Here is a 25,171-nt window from a genome sequence, read left to right as displayed (position 1 = left end):
TATGCTAATATTTTTTTTAAAGTGAGTAAACCTTCTGCCAGTTTTCCATCCCAGGATGGTCTTCTGGGGGCAGGGCTGTTGGAGCCACTTTGAAATGTGAACATTTCAGGGGCACTTTGTCTTCCTGACACTGGGAGTTTAGCCTAAGGACTTGGCTCCAGGTAGTAACTTTCTGTTTGTCACAAAGATATGAAAAGTTTTAATTTCTTTTGGATACAGACAGTTAACATGTCAAGAATGGATCATATCTGCCTGGCTCTATAAAAAGGTGAGAGGTCCTTGTCTCAGCAATCTCTTTAGCGACCTGCCTGTAATGTGCATCACAGTCTGATTTAATGCTGATTCAATACTTATCTGGGATTATCTGAGTTGGCAGGTGATTTTATTTTCAGTTATGTTTTCCCAATGTGTTCCAGAACCAGATGAAGTAGTAGAATTTATCAGGAAGTCTTACAGTTACCCAGAAAGAGAGCTATTGCTATCTTTGTTTTAACAAGGGGCGAAATTGAAACATAAAGAAGGGGAGGACGCTGTGAGTCAGTGGCAGAGCTAGGAATGGACCAGCGGTTCAAACTCTGATTCTGAGTGAGGAGGAGAAAGAAAACACAGAAATGCCTCATTTCTCCCTCACATAATTTAGTTTGATTTTCAAGTTACATGAACCAGCTTGCCCTACAGGTCAACGGACTATAACGCTGCGTCATTTTTAAGGGTGGTCACCCGTGGAGCATAATCCTGTAATCCTGCTTCTCGCACAAATTCAGACAAGGTCAAGGAATCAGACGTAACTCCACTATGACCTTTTCGCTCTAAAAATAAGCCCATATTGTCTCTGTAGGGAAGGCGGATGGAGCGTGTGAATAATGGCTCTTCAATTCCCAGCAGCTTCCGGGTATGCCGAGAAATTACCTGTAATGCAAGGATAGCTTTTTAATGGGAATTTCCTGAAAATACAACTATAATCAAGTTAAGTTTTACTTAGTTTCATAGACCTCTTGAATGCTAACCCCTCAAGCTAGTTCTATGAGGAAATAAAACCATGAATACACTGAAAGGCTTCCCACCCTGGCATTATCAAAACACATTTCTTAAGAGAAACATCACATGATTTATCTTTATACTTAAAGATGTTTCTAGGCCCTTGGATCACATAGGCACAGATGGGTTCATTTCTCTTTTTTTTGGCTGAGCAATCTGACCAACGATATGAGCAGATAATATGTTCAGATTAGGAGTCATGACTTTCTCTAGGAAGGTTAATAAATAACTTGTCTATAAGGGGCTCAGTTAATAATCAACTAAGAAAAAAATCATTACTCAAATAGTTATTCAATGCATTGGACTGGAAATAAATCTCACACTAAAAAGCAGACGTTAAAATTCCAGTTAAAATGCATTAGTGCTTATACTTGTGTATTTTAAAAAAATACTTTTGCCAGAATTTTCAATGTCTCCAAAATACAGTTTGTATTCACTGAGAACCCTGCCACTTGCTATGCTCGATTAAACTGTCACTGCGCTTTCAAAGTCTAGTTTCAATTGTACATCTGCTATAACATTGCTATTTGAATTCATATTCTGCCTCTGGGTGAGAATGTAGTCCATGAGACTGCTGCTATAACACAGTCAAAGGAGTACGTGGAATGAATCTGCATGTGTTTAAAAATACTGGCCATAGTTACAAGACTGTGAAATTCACACCACAGATATTTCTAAGTCTGATGCAAAACGGCCCAGAAAGTGCACTTTAGATAAGATAGCTTTCTTCTCAAATCTGACTTAAATTGGAGTTGTTCAGACTCTAGGGGTGGTTGTAGGTAAAGGACAGAGTCTATATCATTGCCTTGCACTCCCGGTGGGAATACTAATTGAGTTCTGTGGCCACTGAGGTTTCAAGATTCAAAAGACAAACACAGGGGAGTCCCTTAAGCTGAGTTCCAATTAAATGTGGAAGGAATGGAGAAATAGCGAATCATTGTTAGAATAACAGTAATAACTGATGCAGGGAAGATACACTGATGAATGCTAAAGTTATCGGGCAAAGCTTTAAGGTGAAACAGGTAATTTGCATAGCCTCAAACTACCTCCCCCAGTATGTTTAATACTTGTGGTATTTACTCTAGGTCTGTGCTGTGCTGTGCTTAGGTGCTCAGTTGTGTCCTACTCTGCAACCCCATGGACGATAGTCCACCAGGCTCCTCTGTCCATGGGGATTCTCCAGGCAAGCATACTGGAGTGGGTTGCCATGCCCTCCTCCGGGGATCTTCCCAACCCAGGGATGGAACCCAGGTCTCCCACATTGCCTGCAGATTCTTCACTCCCTCTAGGACGGGGGGAGCTTAATTCTCCTCCCTTTGACTGTGGGCTGGACTCAGTAACTCACTTTTGATGAAGAGAATATGAAAGAGAAACACAGTAACTGTGGTGAAGAAATTTGCAGACACCACCTTAACCCAGTGATCAAAGTTAACATCTCCAATAATAGATCATGTCAATGCCATGTACTCCCTGCCATGATTAAATGATATCATCATTTATGTGATGGTTTCCCCACAAAGTATAATTTCATGGGAAACATGAGACAAACTGAGGGAAATCTACAAAATACCAGGCTGCTGCTGCTGCTGCTAAGTCACTTCAGTCATGTCCGACTCTGTGCGACCCCATAGACGGAAGCCCACCAGGCTCCCCCGTTTCTGGGATTCTCCAGGCAAGAACACTGGAGTGGGTTGCCATTTCCTTCTCCAATGCATGAAAGTGAAAAGTGAAAGTGAAGTTGCTCAGTCGTGTCCGACTCCTAGCGACCCCATGGACTGCGGCCCACCAGGCTCTTCTGTCCATGGGATTTTCCAGGCAAGAGTGCTGGAGTGGGGTGCCATTGCCTTCTCCGAAATACCAGGCTACTACTCTTCAAAGTGTCAAGGTCATGAAAGACAAAGGAAGATCAGGAAATTGTCCTATATTGGAGAAGACCAAGGAAACAGGACAGCTAAATGCAATCTCCAGCTGGATCTTGGAATGAGAAAAGGACATCAGTGGGAGAACTGTACAAGTCTGTATAAAGTCCATAGTTTGTTTAATAGTTCTGTGCTGGTGTTAATTTCTTTGTTTTGATAAAGGTATCCTGATTACATAAGATGTTAACACTAGGGGAAACAGGGTTAAGAGTATATGGGAACTCTCTGTACTATCTTTGCAACTGTTCTGTAAAACTAAAATTATCTGAAAATTAAAAAATTTCTTTTTCATTTAGTGACAATTGCTGACATGTTGTTTGTGACATGAGTTGTGCTATTTAAGCAGCTTGCAACAAGGCAGGTGTAGTAAAATTGCTGAGATTATTATAAAGCTGATAAGGTTCTACTTTGAAATATACAATCAGGGATATAAAAGGAATGTGCAATTCATCTGTTCTACAAATATTTGTCACAGTTATCTGTTATCTTTTGTTCACTTGAAGTGAATGGTTGAAAATATTTTGAGAAATATTTTTTTAAGACAGAAAGCTAAAGTAAACGCAGTGCTATCTTGTCTATTAATAGCTTGTCCCTAGGATAAGCAGGGACAAGAAAAGGACAATACAGAAATATTTCCTCCTTTTTACCAAACGAGTGCATCACTACAAACGGGAAACACAGGAGAGCAGTTTCCAGAGCTCCCCTGGCCAGAGAAGAAGAATAATTAGTGCTTCTTTTCTTCTCTGCTCCTCCCAGTCTAACCTATACATTTAGCTCTTCTCTGGTCCTAGGAAGGACAAATGGAAAGGTGAGTTATTTCTGTAGGGGAAGAATGAGTAGTTGCAAAATTATGAAAGTAAAAGAAAGCTGAAGAGAACAGAAACTGGCCATGAATTAACTATAAGACTTATAAATGGGGCTTCCCTGGTGGCTCAGACGGTAAAGCGTCTGCCTGCAATGTGGGAGACCTGGGTTCGATCCATGGGTCAGGAAGATCCCCTGGAGAAGGAAATGGCAACCCACTCCAGTATTCTTGCCTGGAGAATTCCACAGACAGAGGAGCCTAGCAGGCTATAATCCATGGGGTCACAAAGAGTCCAACATGACTGAGCGACTTCACTTCACTTATAAATGGGAAGCACAGTTTACATGTGATCCAATTTCTTGGCAGCCATGTCCAAAATTCTGTACACTCAAGCAACCTGTCCTGACTCCTCCCAGTCTCTAACACCTGTGAACGATGATAATTGAGAGTTGGCAAGAAAAAGATAACTACATTGCTTAAGTGTTGTTATGAGATAGAATTGCGAATGTACTGTACTAGTGCTATAATTACAATGGTGGGGTAACAAACGCTTAGTATATCAGTAAGGAAGGTATCTGTGGTATGTTTAAGGTCACGTTTGATCTCTAAAAAGTTACCTGTATCATACTGTATAATTAACTTTTTTTTATGTGGACCTGTCAAGCAAAGCTTATCTAACATACCTGTATGAATATATTGATCTTTGTTACCCTAGTGATTTCAAGGAGAGGCCATATTTGTCTACTGACTTTGATAATAAGTATTCCAAAATTTGCTTATTCAAACTTCTTGGAATATAAGGAGAGACTACTGAGTTCATCATTTACTATTGAGGATTTCAGAAGATATTTAAGACCTCTTGCTTCTTGCAAGACTAGAAAAAGCATAATTAGAATTTTTATTATTCACATTGATATTGTACTTTTGGAATGAAAATGTCAAGGAAAGCAAAATGACTTGGCAGACTCTTAACACTTTCTCATGATGAAAAGTTGAAGTTTCTGGTATTTAAATGTTTTAGGAATTTATATTACAAGTTATTGTACTAGTGCATGTTTGTAAAACTTTTGCATTTCTGTTCCTTATTTAGAAAATTGAGTACATTATATACATAAGTAGAAATTAGAGCTCATAAAAATGGTTGTATTATCTTTGAACATAAAAAGGATAAGATATTTACCTGGTAGTACTTGGTAACTACATGAAAGCATGATTGTAATTAATAATTTGTAGTAAGTTTCCCTTTTCTATATTACGTATATGTGGGTTCACAGTTACAAAATTATTCATTTAAAGAGGCAATATTAAAAAAAAGAGGCAATATAATGTAGTGGTTTAAATAGAGCATGGATTGGGATATTACACAGAATATATTTGAATCCTGGCTCTTATTATCTGAATGATTTTGTGTAAGTTGCTTCACCTTTCTGGCCTCAGTTTTCTCTTCTGTAAATGGGGATTAAATGAAGTGATAGCTGTATGGTATCCAACATACAGTAAAAACTTAGAGAGGATAGCTATTGATAGAGTACAAGAGACTAAATGTTCACTTAGGACTATGTATTTAACAATTTAAAGGATTTCTTTATATCTTGTTGTCAGAAAAAGGACTTTATATATTAACAAGGATAATTTTCTTACTTTCTAAATCATATGACTTATGGAATTATATAGTTCTAAGGACTGATCAAGAGTTACCTAGGGGGAAACTCCTTGGCAGTCCAGTGGTTAGTACTCTGTGCTATTGCTGATGAGAACTTGGGTTTAATCCTTGGCCAGGGAACTCAGATCCTGCAAGCCATGTGGCGTGGCCAAAAAAGAAATAAAACTCACCAAATTCCCCTTGGGTGGGGAAAAAGAAAAGAAAAAAGGAATCACCTAGGGAACAAATTCCAGGGCCTACCCGAGACCTAATGAATCAAAAGCTCTGCAGCCTGGACCCCAAGAATCTTTTTATTTTTTTTTTAATCTCATTTGATTCCAAAGCCTATCCAAGATTGAGAACCACTGAGGCAGAGCATTTATGGGCAAAAGAGTAATAAATGAAACCACTGGTATGTTGAGATGGAAGGTATTGAAGCAAAGGGTACTGTTACGCAAAGATAATCATGGATTGTTGGTGCTGGAGAGATCTTAGGAAACTGAGGTCCAGAGAGGTTAATGTAACTTGTTTCAAAGTTAGGGAGTAGAGCAAGCAAAACGCATATGGGTTTTTTTTTTTTTTTTTTTTTTTTTAGTGCCATATGGGTGTTAGAGACATAAAATGCAGGACAGCTTTGGAGGTGAGGCTACTATGGGCTGGGAAGATCGGGAAAAATTTCCTGGGGAGATGAGAATTGACTGGGGTCATGAAGGATGACTAAGATTCATAGTAGTCATGCAGGGGTAGGGGGTATTAAGCAAAGATATATTAATCGGAGGGAATGCATGAGACAGGTTTGCAAGGGTGTGAGCTTGACCTGTGAGGCTGGAGCAGGAGATTCATGGTGGTGGGAGAACACTTGTGGAGGATCCTGAATCCTAAGCTAAGGAGTTGTGTGTGTGCTTAGTCACTCAGTCATGTCTGACTCTTTACAACCCCATGGACTGTAGCCAGCCAGGCTCCTCTGTCCATGGGATTCTCCAGGCAAGAACACTGGAGTGGGTTGCCAAGCTCTCCTCCAGGGGAATCTTTTCAACCCAGGGATTGAACCCAGGATTCTCGCATTGCTAGAGGATTCTTCACCACCTGAGCCACAAGGGAAGCCCACCACAGTGAAGCTAAGGAGTTGAGACTATCTAAAGAAGGCTTCTGAGGAGAATACTGTGTAAATGGTTGGAAAGTGACAGTCTAAAATCAGGGCCCTTGAATCCAAAGGGCCTATGCTGTGCTACATTGCTTCAGTTGTGTCCAACTCTATTGTGACCCTATTGTGAGCCCACCAGGCTCCTCTGTCCATGGGATTCTCCAGGCAAGATTCCTGGACTGGGTCACCATGCCCTCCTCCAGGGGATCTTCTCGACCCAGGGACTGAACCCCTGTCTTTTGTGTCTTGTGCATTGGCAGGTGGATATTTTACCACTAGCACCACCTGCAAAGCCCCCAAAGGGACTATAGACAGAAGCTAAAAGCAGGCTACTGGAATGTTGTGTATATTCTAGTAAAGGTCTGATAAAGGTCTGAACAAGTGGGAATGGAGAAAACCAGATGCTATAGGAGGAGAGATAGTTCTTGGGATCTTTGTGGGGAATCAAAGGAAAGAGTGGAAGCAATCACTTTGAGCCTGGGGGACTAGGAGTATGACAGCACCACTGGCAGAAATCAAAGGCCAGGTTGGAATAAAAGGAGGTTGGTTTGAGATAGATGGTAGTACTGCTGCAGTGCTCTGTTAGGAAACCATACACAACTCACCTTCATGTCCTCAAAATCTGTTATCCCCATCTGAGGGAGGTTTGAGCAGTTTACATGTATGAGTTTTCGGCCACTGATGAAGTTTGTGGTAAAACACTCCTGTCAGTACAATGAGAACATTACTGAAAAGATGGATGGCAAATACAGGAAGAAAAAGCAAGAAAGACAAAGGGAGGAGGGAAGGAAGGAAAGAGGCAAGGAGGGAGGGATAAATAAATCATGTTTGTTGCTAGCGCTGTACTGAGAAAAAATAATTTTAATAGTCCTAATAATCCTACATATTTTAAACTCTTGATTAAACTTCATACTGCTGCTTATTATTATTTTTTGGGGGGGTATGATACAACCAGTGCTTCTTTCTTACCTGAACTACATTTTTAAGTACAGAAGTACCAAAGATTTCAGATCTTGTGTTGTTTGTAGTAGCCTAAGGCTCAGAGGGTAAAGCATCTGCCTGTGATGCGGAAGACCCTGGGTCGGGAAGATCCTCTGGAGAAGGAAATGGCAACCCACTCCAGTATTCTTGCCTGGAGAATCCCATGGATAGAGGAGCCTGGCTGGCTACAGTCCATGGGGTTGCAAAGAGCTGGACACGACTGAGCGACTACACTTAAGAACATAGTTGGCAGTGAAATAAGAGGATTCACTCCATTTTAAAAAGAAAACTAGTCTTGGTTAATTGGCTATAAAAATTAGTACTGGTGGGTGATCACAATACATATAACACATTTGGGGTAGATACTAACAATACAAGTTCAAGTTAAGGGAGCTGCTAATAAAAACAAAGTACCAAAAAGTCTACCTCAGGGACTTCCCTTGTAGTCCATCGAGTGGTTGGGAGCCTGCCTTCTGGTGTGGGGGATGGATGCAGGTTCCATCTCTGGTCAGGGAGTTGGGATCTCACATGCCATGGAGCAGTTACCAAGCTCATGAGCCGCAATGAAGACCCAGGGGAGCCAAAAAATAATTTTTTTTAAGCTTAAAAAAAACCCCACACCAAAAAAATCTACCACGGATGAAATCTTTTTAGGAATACAGATTTCTATGAAAAGAAGCCTATGTAAATTAGTCTTTATTCAAGGATTGTAAAGAAGTATAATCACTGTGATGAATAGGAAAAACAAATATAACCTTTCCCTCCTCTCCCAATATACGAAGATATGTATCTATCAGTGGAAAGGCCAAAATTAAAATCCAAGTTACCTCTACCATCGTCCATGCCTGTCCTACACTTCTTCCAGTGAAGATGCAAAATCTCAGGTAAGGATAGAGGAATAAGAAGTGAAGGAATGAGAGTATGTAATACACACACAAAAATGTTATTTTTGTGTACCTTGTATTGAGGGAAGCCTAGCTGGCAAATCCACTTGGCAACTTTTTCTGGGCTCCATTGAAGATACTCAAATTGTAGATCAGAATTTTTTTCTGGCTGGGTGTCTTTATCTTTATATACCAGTTTCAGTGACTCTAGAGACAGATCTTGCTTTTCACCAGAGGACTCTTTTAAATCCCTCTGAGACTCAGAGAAAAAGGAGTAGAATTCATAATTGGTATCAGAAAGCTGGAACAGATTTTGGAGTTCTTTAGAAAACTCATAATCTGTATTCACCGAGTCTACTTCACTTATTGGAAAAGGCTCTAATACACAGTCTTTTGAAACTTTAGTTTCTTTTATTAACAACTTTCCTATTGGATAGTCAGAGTACTCAGGCTCATCCCTGTTGACAGAATGTTTAAATTTGATTGCTTCTGGCCTATCTTCCTTGGCAAATTCTACAGGTGTCTCTCTTCTAAGTAGTTGTTTGGTTTTATCCAATAACTCTAAATCTATCTCCCTAGTTGGCTCTGTTTGTGTCTTCTCTTGTACCTTTGATTTGATCATCTGTGGTGGCACTTGACCTGTTTCTTCAGTTTTCTCTGGTTCTTTCTTTGGAAACTCTGCTTTAGTTTGTTCTGGGGGCTCTGGACCTTTCTCCTCAGTTGACTTTCTTAGTGTCTCCTCTGATCTGAACTTCCGTGATGGTGTTAGATCTGTCTCCTCGGTTGACCTTTTCTGCTTATCTTTTTGATCTGCTGGTTTGGTGTCCTCTGGCGGCTCTAGAACTTTCTCTGCAGTTGACTTACTTGGTGTCTCCTCCAGAACTTCTGGTGTGGTCTTTCCTGATGGCTCTCTAACTGTTTCCTCAATTGGTTTTCTTGACTTTTCCTCAGAAAACTCTGATTCCATCTCTTCTAGTGGCTCTGGAGTTTTTTCTTGTGTTTCCTCAGTAGCCGTACTTGGTTTCTCTTCTGGAAACTCTGGTTTGGCCTGCTCAGGTGACTCTGTCCTTTTCTCTGTAGGTGACTTACTTTGTATTTCCTCTGGATTATCTGATGTGGCCACATTTGGTGGCTGTTGATCTGCCTCTTCAATTGATTTTCTTGGTTTCTCACTTGGAGATTCTGGTTTGGTCGGCTCTGTAGGTTCTAGATCTGTCTTTTCATATTGCTCTCGGAGTGACTCCTCTGGAACCTCTGGTTTGCTCTCTTCTATGGGTACATACTCAGGTACATCCGGTTTGGCTTCCTCCTCTGGTTCCTCAGGTTTTCTGTCCACAGGGATTTGCAAATCCTTGAAAAGCTCTCTTTCTATCTGTCCAAAAGTCTCTGATTTTACGTCTAGGGGAATCCTTAGCTCAACCTCGCTGAAAAGGTCTATCCTGGACTTGTGGGGAACCTCTTCCTCGGACGCCCGGGTTGGTTTTAGGTGCGGAGGCACATCTTTAGCACTCTCCGAGGTCTTCTCTTTGAAGGCCTCTTCCTCTGACTCTGGCTGTGGCTCTTGGTCAATCTCTACAGGAATCTCTGGGCCTGCCTCTGCCACGCTGCCTGGTTCGATATCTTCGGTCACCTGAAGAAACTGAAGTTTCGGTCTCTCAGTCTTCAGGTCTTCATTTTCGTCAGAGGGGGAATCGTAATCCTCTGGGACTTCAGCCATGACGCAGATGAGCCGTCGCGCCCAGGCCACCTAGCAACTCCAACTTCCGATAGCGTCTCTATGGAGACCACGACTTCCGGCCAGGTCTCAAGGAATCTTACCCCTCCAGGGGTTTTGTTTGTTCTGTCAAGCACTGACTAAAAATCTGCCATGGCTGACTGAACTGACCCCCCCGCCCCCGCCCCCCGAGCCCGGGTCGCCAGCCTCCGCTGACCAGAGCTCCCGCGAGGGCGCGAGGCCCGGCTCGATGCCCCTTCCGGCCCGCGGGCTCCGCTCGGCTCTTCGCGGCGGAGCTCGGCCTTCGGCTGTTTCCGGAGCTCCCGGCGGCGAGCGGCAGAGGCGCTGCGGGCGCGGGCTGCAGATGTCGGACCCGCGGGCGGCTGAGGGGCCGGGCGTCTGGAGCCCCGCAGCCCGCCGAGGGCCGGCGCGCGGCCTCGGGGACGGCCCGGGAGTGGAGGGGAGCCAGGCGGCTGCCTCAGGTACGCAAGGCCGGGCGCCGGCGGGTGCGTGTCGCCGGCCTCGGCCCCGCGCTTCGGCGCGAGGCTCGGGCGAGCTCCGTCCAGCGATGCCCGGAGGAGCGGACCGGCCTGGGGGGAGCCCCTTCGCGCGCGGAGCCCCTGCCTCGGCTCCTGCCCGAGCCGCGACCCTCCTTCGCCCAGCACCCCCCATCCCGGCCGCTGCCATCCTCCGAGCTTGCCCTTCGCTCGAGATTATTTTCTACTTCTGTTTTCGAAATGCCTTAGTTCCTGCCCGCTTCCTTTCTTAGATCAGCCCCGGTGGCAGTGACCGAGCTGCTGTGCCCCCGGCGGCTCTTCAGCCTTCAGCACACGCCCGCCAATCACTCCTTGGGTGCTGACCCCCGACCCCGACGCCCCGGCTGCCCCGGGGTTTCTGGCTCCCCGCCCTGATCCTCACCTCTGTCTCAGGTCCCGACCTTCTTCCGCGCGCCTCTCCGCCCGGCATCCGAAGAGGCAGCCTCGCCTTCATCTGTCCAGAATCTCATTTGCTCTAGCCTCCTTCCCCCTCCTCCACGCCCTGCACCTAGGCCCCGCGCACCTCACCTCGCATCCTTTTCTGTCCATCAAGAGTGGGAGAGATGAAAAGCAGAGTTGGAAGTTATGTAGGCTCTGGGGTCTCTTTGAATGAATATAGCGGTCAAGGCAGGAAATAGCGGCCAAGCAGGAACGTTGGTGACCTCCCTCATTCTCCGGGACCCTCTTCTTGTTCAGGAGACTGATCTCGTTTCTACCCACGCTAGTTTCCTCCGTGTGGATTGCTACATTGTCAGTGTTCGAAGGCGAAAGTGTCCCGCGATTGCACTTTTACCTTTCACGTCTCCTTATCTCTACACGGAATGCAACTGAAAAGATGCTCCTTTGAAATACAGAAGGGTAGGTGGGGAGAGGACTAGTCTCCCCAAGTAGCAAGTATGAATTAACTTTCCAGTTCTGAAATTAAAATCGACCCCATGTAGTACAGGTGGTGCCATGGTGCCTGCGTTGGAGGCTGAATCTTTCATTTACTTGGGCAAGTTATTTTTCAATTTGTTTCCTCATCTATAAACTGAGGACACTGTAGTACCTGCCTGAAAGACTGCTGGGAGGATTGCATAGACAAGTGTGTATGAGGCACTTGGTGCCTAGCCCAGGGTATGCACGATTACTGGTGTTACCCATTACAGTGAGAATAAGGTCTGAAACTCCACGTGCGGTCAGAGGTGTTCTTGAATGTGTACCTTCGAGCATGGTGACATTCCTTGTTTTTTTCTTCTGTCCTAAATAGCTCCCATTTCCTAATGGGCGATAGTACTTGGGACACACACATACAAACCCCTTTGAATCACCCAGCTTTTTCCTTTTCCTGTGACTTTATGTTCTCTTACTTTAAAATGTTTAACAATTTTTGGCTTTTTCCTTCTTATGAACTCTGATGCTTTGTAGTAAATCAGAAATTTTAAGCCTACTTTCTGAAAGATTTAGCAAATGAACACTCAGAATGTCTCATTAACATGTGTCCCTTGCATCTATCAGTATTTATAAATTAAGGCTTTTTTAAACTTCCTCTTTAGATCTTTGTGGCAAATATACCCAAACATTTTAAATATAAAGGCCTCAGTCCAGAAGTGTGTTGGAGGATAGTGGGTTTGTCTCTGAGTGTGTCTCGACCGAGCCCACCCCTTGTAATTGGTTCCTGCATTCACATTTTCCTCCTAGGACTTGATAGAAATACTTATGATTACTTCCTTCCTCTTGCCCTCAGAAAGCAGGGTGAGTGTTGTTTTCTTTTATGTTGTGTAGGGGTTTGTTATTGTGGTCCAGAACAACTTCTTCCCCTTGAGGTAACATTTGTTGCTAATAAAATAGCTAATAAAATAATAGTAATGAGAGCTTACACTAATTGAATGCTTACACTGTGCCAGAATGTGGAAAAAGATTTCCTTGTATTATCTGACTTAATCCTGTCAACAGTCATTTCCTCCCCATTTTACAGAGCAAGCTACAGCTGAGAGAGGTTAACTTACTTGCCCAAGTTAGGTGTGCAGTTTCCCCATCTGTATGAAATTGTTACTTTGTTTTGATGAAGTTCCCAATAGTTTATTTATTTTTTGGCCATTAATCAAGTATTGATATTCTTGGGCAGGTAATGGTCTTTGCCATCAAGGGGTTTATAGTTTGGTAAAATGAGAGTGCCAGGAAGAAAAATCAGCAATTCAAAACTTCATATAATTGGGTGTTTTTTATTGCAGTTATTTATGTGCGTACACCCAAGAAGTCAGCTGGAGGGTGGAGATAGAGTCTATCTTGTGTATTTCTCTCCTGGAGCCTTTGATGTTGTGTCCTAGGTGTTCTGGAAATGCTTGCCAGATTGTGAGACGAAGTCTCAACACACATAGAGATTTGAAGGAGCATCCAGTGCATATCAAGAAAGTTCTTTAGGTTAAAGCAGTGGTTCTCAACCAGGAGAGATTTTGCCTCTCCTAGGGGACATTTTGATTGTCACTTGGGTTGGGGAGGAGAGGAAGCGCTATTACTGAGACTCAGAAACTTCCATCCATGTATAGGAAAGAAGTAAAATATTAGTTGCTCAGTCATGTTCAACTCTCTGTGACCCCATGAACTGTAGCCCACGAGGCTCCTCTGTCCGTGGAATTTTCTAGGCAAGAATATTGGAGTGGGTTGCCATCCCATTCTGGGATCTTTCTAACCCAGGGATCGAACTGGGGTCTCCTGCTTTGCAGGCAGAGTCTTTACTGGGTGAGCCACCAGGTAAACATCCTCCAATGCACAGGACTGCCCCCACCACAAGAGAATTATCTGGTCCCGGGTGTCAGTAGTGTTGCTATCGAGAAATCCTGAATTAGAGTTAAGCTGGGTTTCCAAAGCTGTGTGGACAGCATGCATTTGCCTTAGCTCAGAGGTGTGTAGGCTTGGGAGTAAACTCCATACACTGCTTCAAAATAGGAGTTTGATTGAATCCTTGTGCCACCTTCCTCTGGAAAATGACCCAATGAGTAAGGAATGGAGTAACCAATAGAGACCTAAAAATGAAATCAAGAGGTTTCTGTCATTCTTTCTTAGAGGGAAAAGTGCAGTAAGAAATGAGATTGGACATGCAGTTGTTATTGAATTAAGGGTTTAGATGTCTCAGTGTATCTTATTCTTTCAAAGCAGGAATTTATAATTATCCAGAATAACTGTGACTTGTTTTTTAAAAGTATTCTCGATAGAGACTACCTTTTCAGGGTCTTCATATTTGTCAGCTGAGGTTTTGGTTACGAACTAAGAAAAATGTTGATGTTCTGAACTAAGTTCTCCAGTGGTCATAGTGTTCTTGTTGCTTTATGAACTGTAATTATTTTTAATAGTCTTTTATTTGGGGCACCTGGGTCCTTCAATTCCCAAGAGAGAGTGAGCACTCTTTATAGAGTGAAACTCTGAGGCATACATTACATCACTTAAGAACAGGTCTTTTCATTCTTTCATGGTTTGTTTCTTCGTAGTTTAGGGACTTTGCAGAAAATAAAGGACGAAGTCTGTTATAACCTTGAAGTCAGCAGTAGAACTTGGTCTGGTGTATATGACCCTGAGAACTATCAATTCATGTAGACTGTCAAGGACTGCAAACAGGTCAGGTGAACTTGAACTTGTTTGTTATTCTTATGTAGGACTTAGAGCAGAGCAATAAGTCTTTCTCCAGTTTTGGAAATGTTGCTTATCTGTGGCTATTTCAATTTCAATTAAAATTTTAAAATTGGTAGTTATCATGTTGGACGGAGCAAAAGAGTGGATGTCCATGCCAAAGAGTCCCTATGGTTTTGGGGTTTCTATTGTAGTTTTATATCCAAAGAGTATAAATTTCTTCTGCCTGTGGTTATTTCTTTTTTTTTAAAGCAGTTGTGTTTTTATGCTGTTGAGGTGGTCAATTTAGTCCCGTCATAATTCTGTTTGTAATGGTACAACTGAGGTTTGTAATCTGAATGACCATGGGGTGTGACCCACTCCCGAGGGCTAAAGAGAAACTGGATCACATGGACGTGGTCTCTGGATTTGGTTGGACTCTAAACTCAGCTGGTTTCTTTTCATTTAAGCTTCTTGAGTCTATAACCACCTAACCTGCTTTTGGTTCCTCTGTAGCTGAATCTAAGAGGCTAGGCTAATTATCTCTTTGCTGCCTGTTTAGTGAAGGGAAAGTCCTATGAGACCTATTTTGAAGAACCCCGACTTGATATTCAAATAAAAAGCCAGCGTTTTGGTTCTCTTTGTAAAGAGTATAAAGTACACAATGCATTTAAACACTACATTTAAATCTGTAGCAGGACCAGAATGTCTAAAACCTTATTCTGGTAACATAGAAAGAAAACATGTTTTTTAAATTGTCAGATATAAAATAAATTATTTTAAGAAAATTTATTTTTTCCTTCTCACTTTTGCTATAAAGGCCATCAATTCAAAATTGAGTTATTCTCTCTCTTTCTTTTTCTTAGTTTTTTGGTCTCACCATGCGGCATGCAGGATCTTAGTTCCCCAACCAGGGATTGAACCTGCGTCCCCTGCAGTGGAAGCTTGGAGACTTAACTATTGGACTGCCAGGGAAGTCCCCCAAAATTGAGTTATTCTTTTTAAAAATTGTTTTTCGCTGAGCCACATAGCGTGTGGGATCTTAGTTCTCTGACCAGGGATTGAACATGGTCCTCAGGCAATGAACGCATTGAGTCTTCAAAATTGAGTTATTCTTGAGTTTCCCATTTCCTCTTTCTGTTCGTTGTTTCCAAGACTTTGGCCTTTCAGGTACCACAGTCAGAATTTTTGTCATGTTAGAGAATACATTCTAATGGTTATTGTTTTTTCTTTAAATTGACATTTAAAATATTGTTTCATTCTAAATAATATTCATGATATTACTAGTTTGATGCATCAGTTTTCTTAAGACATATGAAAATAAATCCCAGTAAAATAAAAAACATTGTCCTAAGTACCATCTAAATTTGCAACACTTGTCCTGGTTTCTCTGTTCTCTTGTAGGAATGCTTGTAGAATTGGTCTACATTTGGCTGACATAGTAAAAGCTATATTATAGAGAAATTGGCTTTTTCTTCTTTATAGTGTTCTTAACTTTACTAACTAAATTTAGGAAACCTAAAAAGCTGTGTTTGTAATTGTTTTCTTTCTCTTTAAAACAGGACTGCACCTTCAACACTTTAAACTTCTGGAAATAAACATATATTTCTTCTTTTCTTCCTTCCTGCCTCTTTAAATCCAATTACAAGTTATTTTCACAGCAGTTCTTATATAATTTAGTGAATATCTTTAACCTTAAAAATCAAAAGCAGTATCTCTTTTCATTCTTTTCCCCCGCATACAGTAAGTCGTTCAGATGCTATGGGAAGTGGCCTTTCACATATGAAAGATGCTCAGCCTAACTCATTGTGAGGAAAGTGGAAATCGTAACTGTGTTGGGTAGTTTGATATCTCACTGGTGATAGGGGTGTGCAGAAACAAACACTTGCATGCATTGCCGAAGGGGGTGGAAATTGGTACAAGTGCCATGGAGGGCAATTTGTCAGTATCTTTCAGAATGACAATATATGTCCTTATTGCCCCATTTTTTTCCAGGAGTTTATCCTATAGATCACACACCTGTTTAATTAAAACAAATACAAGTTTATTATAGCAATGCTTGTAATGGTGAAAGATTGGAAAAAATGTAAATGTCCATCATTAGGGAACTGGTTAAATGAATTATGGAATACACTGCCAATGAAATATTAACCAGCTGTGGAAAGGAATGAGGAAGTTTGTTATAAATAGTTATGGAAAGGTCTCTGAGATATAAGTGGAGAAAACAAAGAATGTGTTAGGATGTCTAGTATGTCCATTATTTGTATGAAAAAATGTATATATATATTTTTTTCTTTTTATACAGACACTTTTAATGTAACATATCTCTGAAAGACTACACAAAACCTGATAACATTGGAGGTAGGGACTGAGAATGGAGGAAGTTTTCACTGTATACCTTTATGGTTTTTGAATTTTGAATAATGTGCATATATTACATATTCAGAAAAAGTATGCACAAGCATGTTATAAGATTCTTCACTGTGTTTATTTTGTAAGTTACAGCCATTCTTCATATCTCTTTTTGCTCATCAGGAACTGACCTCTGGACTTTTTTCTCTCAGATGAAATTTCTATGAAATACAGTTTGCAAATCTGCTTAGGGATTATTTTCATGTAATTCTTTTTTTAATTGAAGTATAGTTGATGTATAATACACAGATTACATGTATATAATATAATGACTCATAATTTTTAAATGTGATACTCATTTATAGCTATGATAAAATATTTGCTATGTTCCCCATGTTAGCTTATTTTGTTACTCTTTAAATCCACTTCTGTCTTCCTTTGTTGTGCTGTGCTGTGCTTAGTCGCTCAGTCATGTCTGGCTCTTTTGCGACCCCGTGGACTGTAGCCCGCCAGGCTCCTCTGTCCATGGGATTCTCCAGGCAAGAATACTGGAGTGGGTTGTCAAGCCCTCCTCTGGGGGATCTTTCCAAACCAGGGCTCAAACCCAGGACTCCCGCATTGCAGGCAGATTCTTTACCATCTCAGCCACCAGGGAAGCCTTATTTTTGTGCTAATTTTCATTTCTGTCTTAAAATTCAATGTTATCGAAGTATTCATTATGACTCACTACTTACAGAGGCTTATACTGTTTTCCAGTGACAGAGGGAAGGCAGACTTTTAAAGTTTCTATTTTGTTTCCATTTTATTCACTAAGGTATCTTCAAACTGAAAAGGGGCGAGGCAATGCAGGTTTCTGTTTTGAGTAATGGCATACTAGATAGTTGGGGTTAGTTCTCCCACTGGAGACAATTAGGAAATAATTGTCGAAATATAAATATCTGCTTAAAGATCCTGGAGATTCATTATTCAGGTAATGAATGATTATTAGACTGTGATCCATGTGAGGGCAGAGAGAGAGGGGACCGAGGATCAGAGTCCAATTTGGGGTTCTTCTCTCCTCTGAGAGGATATGCTGGACTCTTAAGTGGACAGACTGAATGGCAAGACTGTGAAAGTATGTCTCTGAATTAAAGCAACAGGGATTAATCAAGTAGGGGGAACTCTGGTGAACCCCCATTTCTCTGGGCTAGAACCTTGAAAGGCTATGTTCTAGAAGTAAGGGTAAGTTAGAAGCAGACCATTGCAGAGACTACAGCTCAGCTTCAGAAACATCTGAGTTCATGAAATTGGGTTAAGATTACCCCAGGGTGTTAATGCCCCCTCATTATGGAAAAAGCAAAGCCAAATCTTTTCTGAAGGGTCACTGTAGTCTTCAATTTATTTTGACAAACAGTTTTGTGAGACAGTTTCTGGCATGTATCAGAAATGATCAGATGCCTGAAAAGACCCAATCTGAACAAAAATCAAACAATGAATAAAACTGGATCCACAGGAACATCAGATTTTAGAGTTACCAGATATAGACTTTAAAATAATTATATTGTAATTCAATATAATTCAACTATACCATCATACTATAGTATAGTGAATATACTATTCAACTATACTTCAATTAAAAATTGTATTTACTGTGTCCAAAGAGATAAAAGAGAAGCTTGAGAAATTTGGCAGAAAATGGAAATTTATAAAAATAGAACCAATTAGCAATTCTGTAACTGAAAAATACAGATGAAAATGAAAAACTCTGTTGATAGGTTTAAGAATAAGTTATTACACCTGAAGAGAGAATAGTGGACTGGAAGAAAGGTCAGAAGAAAATATGTAAAATACAACAGTGGAAAATTCAGGGAAGATATAGGAGGCATAGAGGATGTGGTAAAAAGTCTAACATTCATACAGTCGGAGTCCTAGAAGGTTAGGAGGTCAAGAATGGACAGAGAAATGTTTGATGAGATAATGGCTGTGAATTTTCCAAAACTAATGGAATCTACAGATTCATAAAGCCTTGTATACCCCAAGCAGGGGTATGTGAGTGACAATAGGTACACACTAAATTAAAACTGCTACAAAACCAAAGCAAAGACAAAATATTACAAGTAGCCAGAAAAAAATTACAGTTTCCCTTCAAAGGAATAGTAATTAGGCTGACATCTGATTTATGCACAGAGCAGTGAAAGCTAGATTATCTTTAGAAGACTGAAAGAAAATAACTACCAATAGAGAATTTTTCTTAGTGAAAATAGTCTTCAAGAATGAAGGTGAAATAAAGATATTTTCAGGCAATTAAAAGCAGGATTTATTACCTACAGGTAACTATATTCTTTAGGCAAAATCAAAATGATTCCAGATGAAAAGGAAATTGCAGTTTAATGTCCCTCATTAACATAGATGGAAAAAGTCGTTAGCAAATGATTAGCAGACTGATCCAGCCTTATGTATGACCAAGGTGGGGTTTTACAGAAATGCAAAGTTGTTTTAACATTTTTTTAAAAAGTGAGTGTATAATCACCATTTTTATACAGTAGAGGATTAAAATTGCCAGTTTAATAGCAGCAGAAAAAAAAAAAGTGGTAAAATTCAGCCTCTACTTATGATTCAAAACTCTTAGGAAACAGGATTAAAAGGAAACTTTCTTAATTGGATAAAGCGTATCTACAAAAACCCCACAAGCAGCATCAAACTTAATGGGGAAATTTGAAAGTTTTCCTTTTTCAGTTCAGTTGGTTGCCCACTCTCACCACTTGGTTTTCATCATTTTACTGAATATTCTAGCTAGAACAGTCAGGCAAGAAAAAGAGAATATATGAGGATTTTAAAGGAAGCCTATTGAACCTGTGGTTTGCAGATGATGACTGTGTACACAGAAAGTCCAAAAGAGTCTATAGATAATTTGTCTAATTAATAAGTTTGTCCAGATTGTTGAGTACAGGCCAATATGCAAAATTCCATTGCATTCATGTATACTAGCAAAGAAGTTAAAAATACATATATATGTATATATAATTTGGCATAAAGAAAGTTCAAATACCTAGGAGTAAACCTCACAAAATATATGTAAAAACTTTATGCAGAAGATTATATTATTATTGAGAGAAATTAAAGAATATCTAAGTAAACGGAAGAATGTATCATATTCTCAGTTTGGAGGACTCCATATTGTGAAGATGTCAATTCTCCCCAACTTGATTTATAGATAAAATGCAATCCCAATAAAAATCCTAGCAGGGTTCTGGTGGGCTTTTAGGGTGGAATTTGACAAGCTGGTTCTAAAATATATATATAGAAATGAAAGGCCATAAAATTGCCAAGACACTTGAGTAAAGAACAACAGATGGTAAGGTTTGTTCCATCATGTATCAAGACTTTTAAAAAATTTTATTGGGACCTCCCTTGTGGTCCAGTGGTTAAGACTCCATGCATCCACTGCAGGGGGCACAGGTTGGATTCCTGGTCAGGGAACTAAGATCCCACATGCCACGTGGCTCTGGCAGAAGAAAACATAAATGGATTAAGGCTTTTATAGAACAGCCCACTAGGCCCTAGAAATAGAATAAAAGCCTGGAAACAAAATCTTTGATTTGCAACAAAGATTGTACTGTGGAGTAATGGAGAAGGAATGATAAGTGTTGCTGGTGAAATGCTGGGAGGGATTGGGGGCAGGAGGAGAAGGGGACGACAGAGGATGAGATGGTTGGACGACATCACCTACTCGATGGACATGAGTCTGAGTGAAGTCTGGGAGTTGGTGATGGACAGGGAGGCCTGGCATGCTGCAGTTCATGGGGTCGCAAAGAGTCGGACACGACTGAGTGGACTGTACTGAAGAGAAAAAAAAGGAAAGGAAAAAAAAAAACTTCATCCTGATCTCATACACCATAAACACAAAAAAATTGACTCCAGTTGAATTGTAGATCAAAATGTGAAAAGAACCACAATAAACTCCTAGAAGATAGTCTAGAAGAATATTTTCTTGATCTCAGTGTAGGGAAAGATATCTTAAATAGGACAAACACTAATAAAGGAAAAGATGGATACATTTTGAATTAAGAACTTTGGTTCATCAAAGGACAGCATTAAAAGAGTAAAAAGGTAAATCACAGAGTAGAAGCATGGGTTTATAACACATATGAGTGATAAAACTTTGTATAGAGATCTCATAAATAATAAAAAGACAATTCAGCTCTCAGCTTTCGGCTTGGAGGAGGCCAAGGTGCGCCTTCGTTTGGTTGTCCCTGATCCAAGTTCAGCTGACACCAGCTGCCTGGACGCCACAATCCCTTGTTTCTTCTTTTGCTTGATGCATTGCTCGAATGCATCATGTTCTGTCTCTGACCGTTGTCTGCTTAGCCATCTGCTTTCATATGGCCTGTGAAGGCTTCTCTCAAAAGGTAGGCTCAGTCCCTTACCCAACTGAGGCTCTTCACACAGACCCAGTGGGTCTGTTTTGGTCTCTGGTATCAACCCCAGATTTTGGGGATGAGAACTGGACTCTTTGGGGTAAATGTTCACCCCAAAACAATGGCCAGCATTATGTTCCTTGGTCACAGGACTACCCCTTCAAAGCTGTGGACAGGGGAAGTTCTTTTTTTAAGTAATTTTTAAAAAGTTATATATTTATTTTTGGCTGTGCTGGGTCTTTGTTGCTGTACAGATTTTCTCTGATTGTGGTAAGCAGGGACTGCTAGAGACACGCTACCACTAGACACACTACCAGGGACACTAGTTGTGTGGTAAGCACATCTAGAGAGTTGTGGCACAGGCTTCTCATTGCAGTGGCTTTTCTTGTTGCCAAGCATGGCCTCTAGGCATGTGGGCTTCAGTACTTGGGGTACATGGGCTCAGTAGTTGCGGCTCCCAGGCTTAGTTGCTCTGTGGCATGTGGGATCTGCCCGGACCAGGGATAAAACCCACGTCTCGTGCATTGGCAGGTGGATTCTTTACGACTGAGCCACTGGGGAAGCCCTGGAGAAAGTTCTTAAGAAAGAGTTGTAAACCTCTCTAATATAACATCATTCTCTATATAACAGTGAAGGAGTTGAAACAATCTCTAGCTCTAATAGTAGAAGCTTGGGGATTGGTTAAAGAAATTATGGTACAGCATATGGGATAATAGGCAATATGGACCTAACAGAAGCAGAAGATATTAAGAAGTAGCAAGAATACACAGAAGAACTGTACAAAAAAGATCTTCACGACCCAGATAATCACGATGGTGTGATCACTCACCTAGAGCCAGACATCCTGGAATGTGAAGTCAAGTGGGCCTTAGAAAGCATCACTACAAACAAAGCTAGTGGAGGTGATGGAATTCCAGTTGAGCTGTTTCAAATCCTGAAAGATGATGCTGTGAAAGTGCTGCACTCAATATGCCAGCAAATTTGGAAAATTCAGCAGGGGCCACAGGGCTGGAAAAGGTCAGTTTTCACTCCAATCCCAAAGAAAGGCAATGCCAAAGAATGCTCAAACTACTGCACAGTTGCACTCATCTCACACGCTAGTAAAGTAATGCTCAAAATTCTCCAAGCCAGGCTTCAGCAGTACGTGAACCATGAACTTCCAGATGTTCAAGCTGGTTTTAGAAAAGGCAGAGGAACCAGAGATCAAATTGCCAACATCCACTGGATCATGGAAAAAGCAAGAAAGTTCCGGAAAAACATCTATTTCTGCTTGATTGACTATGCCAAAGCCTTTGACTGTGTGGATCACAATAAACTGTGGAAAATTCTGAAAGAGATGGGAATACCAGACCACCTGACCTGCCTCTTGAGAAACCTGTATGCAGGTCAGGAAGCAACAGTTAGAACTGGACATGGAACAACAGACTGGTTCCAAATAGGAAAAGGAGTACATCAAGGCTGTATATTGTCACCCTGCTTATTTCACTTATATGCAGAGTACATCATGAGAAACGCTGGACTAGAAGAAGCACAGGCTGGAATCAAGATTGCTGGGAGAAATATCAATAACCTCAGATATGCAGATGACATCACCCTTATGGCAGAAAGTGAAGAGGAGCTAAAGAGCCTCTTGATGAAAGTGAAAGAGGAAAGTGAAAAAGTTGGCTTAAAGCTCAACATTTAGAAAACGAAGATCATGGGATCTGGTCCCATCACTTCATGGGAAATAGATGGGGAAACAGTGGAAACAGTGTCAGACTTTATTTTTTTGGGCTCCAAAATCACTGCAGATGGTGATTGCAGCCATGAAATTAAAAGACACTCCTCGGAAGGAGGGTTATGACCAACCTAGATAGCATATTAAAAAGCAGAGATATTACTTTGCCAACAAAGGTCTGTCTAGTCAAGGCTATGGTTTTTTCAGTAGTCATGTATGGATATGAGAGTTGGACTGTGAAGAAAGCTGAGCGCCGAAGAATTGATGCTTTTGAACTGTGGTGTTGGAGAAGACTCTTGAGAGTCCCTTGGACTGCAAGGAGATCCAACCAGTCCATTCTAAAGGAGATCAGTCCTGGGTGTTCTTTGGAAGGAATGATGCTAAAGCTGAAGCTCCAGTACTTTGGCCACCTGATGCGAAGAGTTGACTCATTGGAAAAGACTCTGATGCTGGGAGGGATTGGGGGCAGGAGGAGAAGGGGACGACAGAGGAAGAGATGGCTGGATGGCATCACCTACTCAATGGACGTGAGTCTGAGTGAACTCCGGGAGTTGGTGATGGACAAGGAGGCCTGGTGTGCTACAGTTCATGGGGTCGCAAGGAGGACTGAGTGACTGATCTGAACTGAACTGAAAATTATTTTTTCCGCCCCGGGAATTCCCAGGGGGTCCAGTGATTAGGAGTCCATGCTTTCACTGCCAAGTGCACAGGGTTCGATCTCTGAGCGGGAAACTAAGATCCCACAGTGTGACCAAAAAAAAAAAAAATTTCTTTAGTCCAATTTTATTGACACTGAAAAATTTTCATAAATAATGTTCACTAATACTAGGTACATGTCATTTCAGAAATATAAGTATATAAACATAATTTGTATATAAATATTTATATAATATATACACATATAAATATTATATATACATTTTTATTTGTACTGAACCCTAGAATAAGAAGCTAGGAAACAATGGGTTACTGAAAAGCTGTTTTAATACCTGAGCTAGTAGGTACTACATTCCAACAGATCAACTCATGGTACAAAATTGTCTATTAGAACCTATGGTCTCCATGCCCCACACAAAGTTGATGGCTGTGGATAGAGGGGGAATATATAAATATATAGATGTATACATGTATATATTGATCTATCTATATATATGTGCACATATATATTTGTGTGTATTTCTGAAAGGACATGCACCAAAAGGTTAACAGTGGTTATTTTTGTCTAGTGGGATTGTGTTTGGTTGTTTTTTTTGTTCTGTTTTCTGTGTTTCCTGATTTTTCTACACTGAATAATGGATTATTTGTGTATTAAAGTCTGGAAGGGTAACTGCAAAATGTTTTCTTACCTGTATTTAGCTCGTTATACAATGAGCAAAGCACGTGTTTGTGTCATTTCAACAACCTGTGCTGTGTTCAGTCGCTCAGTCGTGTCCGACTCTTTGTGACCCCATGGACTGTAGCCCGCCAAGCTACTCTGTCCATGGAATTCTCCAGGCAAGACTGCTGGAGTAAGTAGCCTATCCCTTCTCCTGGGGATCTTCCCAACCCAGGAATCAAACTGGGTTCTTCTGCATTGCAGGCAGATTCTTTACCAGCTGAGCTACCAGGGAAGCCCTTCAACAACCTAGTTTAAAATAGATAATATGGATACTTAAAGTTCTGCATTTAAGTTAAAATTTTTCTAAAAATTTGTTTCAAAAATAGAGCCTAGGAGAAGCTAAGCTTGGAGTAAGTTTATTTTTATAAGCTCTTGGAGATCTCGATTGATTTATTTAGGCCAATGGGATAAGTTTGCAGTTAAAAAAAAAAAATCTAGAGCCCAGTTAATATATTACATCAAGAAATACCGTGTCCTTATTAAGAGATGATTTTGTCAGTGTACTCTGCATGGTTTAGAACACATATGAAAAAGTTGTCCATTTTAGCTCTTTACTTGCAGCGGAACAAAGAGGAACAACAAAACCAGGCCGGCACCATCAGAGGTTGTCTGAGGGAAGATAGAACTAGAGGTGGTTGGCCTGGGAAGGAACTTGCAGGAAATGTGATAGCAGTCTGTAAATATTTGAAAGGATATTGTGGGGAGTAGCGATCGAAGAGCAGAATTTATTAGGAAGCAAATTTTACTTAGGTCAACATAGGAAAGAGCTTTCTAGTCTCATTATCTCTTGGTGAAAAGGGCCTCTTCACAGACTGCTGGACCATGAGGAACAGACTGGGGACCCTGGGGATTTTTGTCTTAGACCCAGTTCCTATGTAGAGAGGTGTGAGAAAACCTCAGTCCTCTTCCCGTGTTTCTCCTTTCCTCTATCTCGCTCCCACGCTCCCAACACTTCTGATCCTAGATGTATGGAGTACTTCCCCGTGCGCTGAGCAATCCTGCAACACCACGTGGGTGTCCTACAGTTGAACTCAATGTTAAACACTCTCTACCTGGAGATAGTGTCAGACCCCAGTGGT

General features: G+C 41.1%; 2 protein-coding genes across 2 annotated transcripts in view; one reads left to right on the top strand and one right to left on the bottom strand.

Annotated features, from left to right (window-relative positions):
• Positions 1–284: 284 nt before the first annotated feature.
• SAMD15 (sterile alpha motif domain containing 15) lies at positions 285–10,130 on the bottom strand. Its single transcript, XM_052647216.1, has 3 exons — positions 8,487–10,130; positions 7,154–7,252; positions 285–909 (listed from the first exon to the last, which is right to left on the bottom strand). Exons 1-3 carry the CDS (start codon positions 10,128–10,130, stop codon positions 688–690), a joined length of 1,965 nt encoding a protein of 654 aa, XP_052503176.1. The 3' UTR covers positions 285–687.
• A 361-nt stretch (positions 10,131–10,491) lies between these two features.
• TMED8 (transmembrane p24 trafficking protein family member 8) overlaps positions 10,492–25,171 on the top strand; it is a 28,975-nt gene continuing 14,295 nt past the window's right edge. Inside the window, exon 1 of the mRNA XM_052647115.1 lies at positions 10,492–10,609. Within this exon, the coding sequence (XP_052503075.1) occupies positions 10,492–10,609 (118 nt within the window). The remainder of the gene's footprint in view (positions 10,610–25,171) is intronic.

Source organism: Budorcas taxicolor, chromosome 10 (assembly GCF_023091745.1).
Source record: "Budorcas taxicolor isolate Tak-1 chromosome 10, Takin1.1, whole genome shotgun sequence".
NCBI classification, from domain to species: Eukaryota; Metazoa; Chordata; class Mammalia; order Artiodactyla; family Bovidae; genus Budorcas; species Budorcas taxicolor.
The sequence above is the reverse complement of the archived record's forward strand: the minus strand, read 5'-3'. Positions and strand labels throughout refer to the sequence as shown.